Source organism: Triticum aestivum, chromosome 7B (assembly GCF_018294505.1).
Source record: "Triticum aestivum cultivar Chinese Spring chromosome 7B, IWGSC CS RefSeq v2.1, whole genome shotgun sequence".
NCBI lineage: Eukaryota > Viridiplantae > Streptophyta > Magnoliopsida > Poales > Poaceae > Triticum > Triticum aestivum.
This window is the reverse complement of record NC_057813.1, coordinates 168,588,126-168,592,615: the sequence shown is the minus strand read 5'-3', so window position 1 is coordinate 168,592,615 and position 4,490 is coordinate 168,588,126. Positions and strand designations below refer to the sequence as shown.

Here is a 4,490-nt window from a genome sequence, read left to right as displayed (position 1 = left end):
TACCCATCCAAAGTAAATACATCCAAACATATAAAAGGCGGTTAATCTGGCGGTAAAGGAGGGTATTATTCCAAAAAAGGTGCATACAACCAAACTATTACTAAGGATTTTATATTTGGACCAGAAGCAAGCAAGAGGTGCACTACTTAAACCCCAACCTACTAGTTTTGAATGTTTCGTAATCTGATATAGAAACAATGCAAGGGTGATCAACCAACTTTAGTCATACTTTTCCTTTGGATTTCCCTTGTTTTTGAGTGGTATTTCTTTCTCTATCCTTGTTTCTATTTCTATTGCATTCTATCTCATCGTAACACATTCTTTTCAATGACTCCACTTCGACAAAAAGCAAGAGCATACCTGAGTTCAATAGCTTTACATCGCTACCCTGATAATGATTTTTCTACCCCTTAGGAAAGTTGTTATACCCATGGGTATGGGATTTCCCTTTTTTAGGGGGGACAAGAGCAATGTGACGAGCAAACATAACGTACTTTCCCTCTATAAGACAGAGGTTCTAAGAGAAGAAGCTAAGGATCAGTACATTAGTTATTTCAGGCATGAACTAGAAAAATTCAAGAGAGAACTCCTTCAATCAAGAAAGAAGAAGAACAACTTTTGGTTTGACTAACAACCTGGTTGTGTGGTTATTCTAGTTGCAGATAGACTTGGGTAGGCCAAGATAGTCATATCAGTGCAAATTTCCTTTTTTATTGAAGATATTTAATTTAATGCTTTGAAAAATTAAAGCATGATTCCCCATAGAAATATGTAGATAAGAGGAATCTTTGGATAATAATGTTGTTCCAACCTAAAGTTTACCTATACAAGGATCTAGCATAAAAGCCATAATACTTCATTATGCCACTAAAAGGAAAGAGGGTACCGATTTAAGAGTCGTTCACTATTGTGATTAAAAAAGTAGTTGATAATACTTAGGCAAATACTCCCTCCGTGCGGAAATATTTGTCACAGAAATGGATAAAAATGGATGGATCTAAAACTAAAATACATGCAGATACATTCATTTCTTCGACAATATTTTCGGATAGAGGGAATACAATAGAAATGATATGCAAAAAAAGTTTCATTGAATTTGGATCTATAGGAAAAAAGTTACGAGTGTTTGAAAGTGTATGGGATTTTCCGCAAAAATAGTAGCAGTCGACGGGAACATGTCACGTGGCACCACCTAGACGGCTGATCGACATTCAAATGCGAGCTGTTGGATCTGGGATCAACGACTCCTGTTGCTTACCAACTCGGGGTTTAAGTGTGTTCTATCAGGCCGTCAGTTCTGGATCGAAAGGTCCTGGATGTACTAAGTTGTTTCAAATCATTAGAATTGTGTCATCTGCATATTACAAGATGGCATACCATGGCCGTCTTTCAAAGAGTTGAGTAGCTAGGTAACAAAGTAGGCCATGGTCTAAAGCCCTCTTAATGAAAATCGATAGAGCAACGACAACCAAGTTGAACATCAAGGGTGACATGGGGTCTCCATGCCTAAGTCCCTAGCGAGAGTTAAAACAAAGCAATATTTCATTGTTAACCTTAAACCCAAATAGTTACAATTTTCATGACCTAGTCATTTCACTTTTCACATAACCCCTTCATTTCAAAGGCTTGTAGGAGAAAGGCCATTTGACGTTGTCAAAGACTTTCTGACAAACAATCTTGAAAAGAACTCGTGAGATTTTTCTGTCTGTGCATATTATTAAGGATCCTGCGCTACGTGACAGAAAATGCTAAGAAAGATGGAATAGCGCAAGTGACCCTAAAATTAACTTTCAATCAATTTGCTGCGTCATGTTTGTGATTTTCTGTTTGTTTCTTTCTCAACCCAGAGGTTCTTTCCTTCCTTCATCCTTGCGAACTAGACATAAAGTCGAGTAAAACTCATCTATAATCTTTATAGTGGTTGAACTAAGAAAATGCTCTAGTGCGGTTCCTATTTGTGCAGACTTGGATTTTTTTTTTTGTTAAGGCGTTTTAAAAGGTTTTTTAATGGACCGCAATATTTAGGAACGTTCCCTGGGAGCGTTTACCCGATTGCCACGTAGTGCAAAAAAATGCCAGCGATTTAAAAAATAATAATTGTGACCTGCATGATCTTGATCCAATGGCTGTGAGAGAACGTTTCCTGGGGACTCCTAAAGAGAGAACGTTCCTGAGTTATCACTTGAAAAAGAAATAGGCCACGTACAGCCCTAATCTCGCTTCTGCCTCGTATTTCGATGACATGGCACGGTATTCTTGCTAGCTCCGCGTGATGAAGGCGGACGGTCGGTCCACGACGGTCGGTCGGTCGCCACGGTCGTTTTGCGATTGGCCCCTCAGTTCCCCAAACGCTCTCCGCATCTTTCTTTTGATCCCCACATTCCCAACAAGCAAAAGCAACTCGATCTGCAAGACAGCAGCATCTGAAGAAGCAAAGCATCCGATCCAACCTCCTCCCTGCGTCCCATGGATGAGTAAGTCTTCTGTACCTGGCGCACTCTCGGATTCACCTCCTCGAATCCGAACAAGATGTTCTTGCATTGGTTGCACCGACCAAGAACTCCATTTTTTTTGGAAGGGAAGCGCCTGAAGATGCTGTTTTCCTTTTGCTTCTGATTGCCCCAGATCTGACGAGCGCGGCAACGGCGGCGGCCATCACCACGGCTACGAGTGGAAGCTCCCGGCGGCGCTGTCGGCGAACACGACGAGCGTGCACGTGACGGCGCTGGACGGGGTGGTCAACGTGAACTCGCTCTTCACGGTGGCCGTCTTCGTGGGCCTCTCCCTCGCGACCCCCGGCGAGCTCCGCAGCCTTGCCGGAGACCCGTCCTGCGACGCCGGGCCCGACGTGGCGCGGTCCCTGCTGGTCCTCGAGGTGGTCGCCTTCTCCTCCTTCCTCTTCTCCAGCCTCGTCGCGCAGGGCCTCAAGCTCGCGATCAACCTCATCAACTCCAAGGATCCTGACGACACGCACGCCCACATCGACGCCCGCCTGCTCCGGCTCGGGATGCTGGCCTCCGCCGTGGGCTCCGTCGTCGGCTGCGTCTTCTTGATGGCGTCCATGGTGATGGTCGTGCAGATCCGGCTCGGCACCCTGGGATGCGCCAGCAACCGGGCCGCTGCCAAGGCCGCCGCAGGGCTCGTCGGGCTCGTCTCCACCGCCCTCGTCGTGTACATCAGCACCGTCTTCTACACTTTCACTCACTGATTGACAGATTACTGCTGCTGATACATCAGGTTCCATGGATCTTGCTTGCCAGTTGCCACTGTCTCGTTTTTGTTTTTTAGCTTTTAGTGGAGTGCCGAGGTGTTTTAGCTGTCTATGTACAATGTATTGTTGCATCGCCGTGCTAATTAGGGCTTGATCAAACCACGAGAGTTCCCGTTGATTGAATGTTTCAGAGGGCTGTTTGGTGGTGGGGTGGGGGGGGGGGGGAGTTGATTTTTTAAATTTTATTTTTTGAGAAAACCATTTAAACAACTTTGGGCGATAAAATTGGCCACTTTTCACAAAGAAGTTCCTAAAGCTAACATTTTGGGGAAAATGGGATCTTTTGCCCCACTTTACTTCCCACTTAGATAATTTGCCCCTCCTGAGAGGCTGTCGGGTGGGGCCGGGGCCACTGGTCATTGAGACAACCCTGGGGCACAAGAGAGAGAAAAAACAAAATTGTTGACACAAGATTTTGGCTTGTGTTCCGTTTACAATAGGCGCATGTGGCGCGAAAAGATGCCCGTACGGACGTTCTTTGGACACACGTACAACTTTTAGCGCTAATGACGTCGCTTTATTCTTAACACTCCTCCTTGTACAAAGCTGCTTTTCTATGTCTTGCATCCTTGTATAACTTTGAGAATATTGCTCTTAATCACAAGCGTATATGATCTTGAATAACTCCTTCAAAAACCCTGTGGAAAAAATATAAGGAGAATAGAACTTGATATGTTGTTAAAACTTCATTAAAATCCAGTAGGAAAAATAAGGAGAAAATGTTACAACATATGTTATCGTCTCTTTGATGACTTATATGAGAAAACCTTGAGGATAAAACTCATTGGTAAGTTTAAAGGACAATTAATATGTCTTGTATACACTCATTAAACAACATTGGGCGATAAAGTTGGCCACTTTTCACAAGAAGTTCCTAAAGCTAACATTTTGGGGAAAATGGGATCTTTTGCCCCACTTTACTTCCCACTTAGATAATTTGCCCCTCCTGAGAGGCTGCCAGGTGGGGCCGGGGCCACTGGTCATTGAGACAACCCTGGGGCACAAAGAGAGAAAAAACAAAATTGTTGACACAAGATTTTGGCTTGTGTTAGGATTTGTGAGAAAACTTGTCTTTATTGATTCTGGGGAAAGCCCTATTTATACAAGGATTTGGGGCGTCTCCGGACAAGCGTCCGTTTACAATAGGCGCTTGTGGCGCGAAAAGATGCCAGTAAGGACGTTCTTTGGACACACGTACGACTTTTAGCGCTAATGACGT

General features: G+C 44.2%; 1 protein-coding gene across 1 annotated transcript; it reads left to right on the top strand.

Moving 5' to 3' along the window:
• The first annotated feature begins 2,229 nt into the window (after positions 1-2,229).
• Positions 2,230-3,389, top strand: LOC123157570 (uncharacterized). Its single transcript, XM_044575851.1, has 2 exons — positions 2,230-2,474; positions 2,626-3,389. The coding sequence occupies exons 1-2, from the start codon at positions 2,467-2,469 to the stop codon at positions 3,206-3,208; spliced, it is 591 nt and encodes a 196-aa protein (XP_044431786.1). The 5' UTR covers positions 2,230-2,466; the 3' UTR covers positions 3,209-3,389.
• The last annotated feature ends 1,101 nt before the right edge of the window (positions 3,390-4,490 follow it).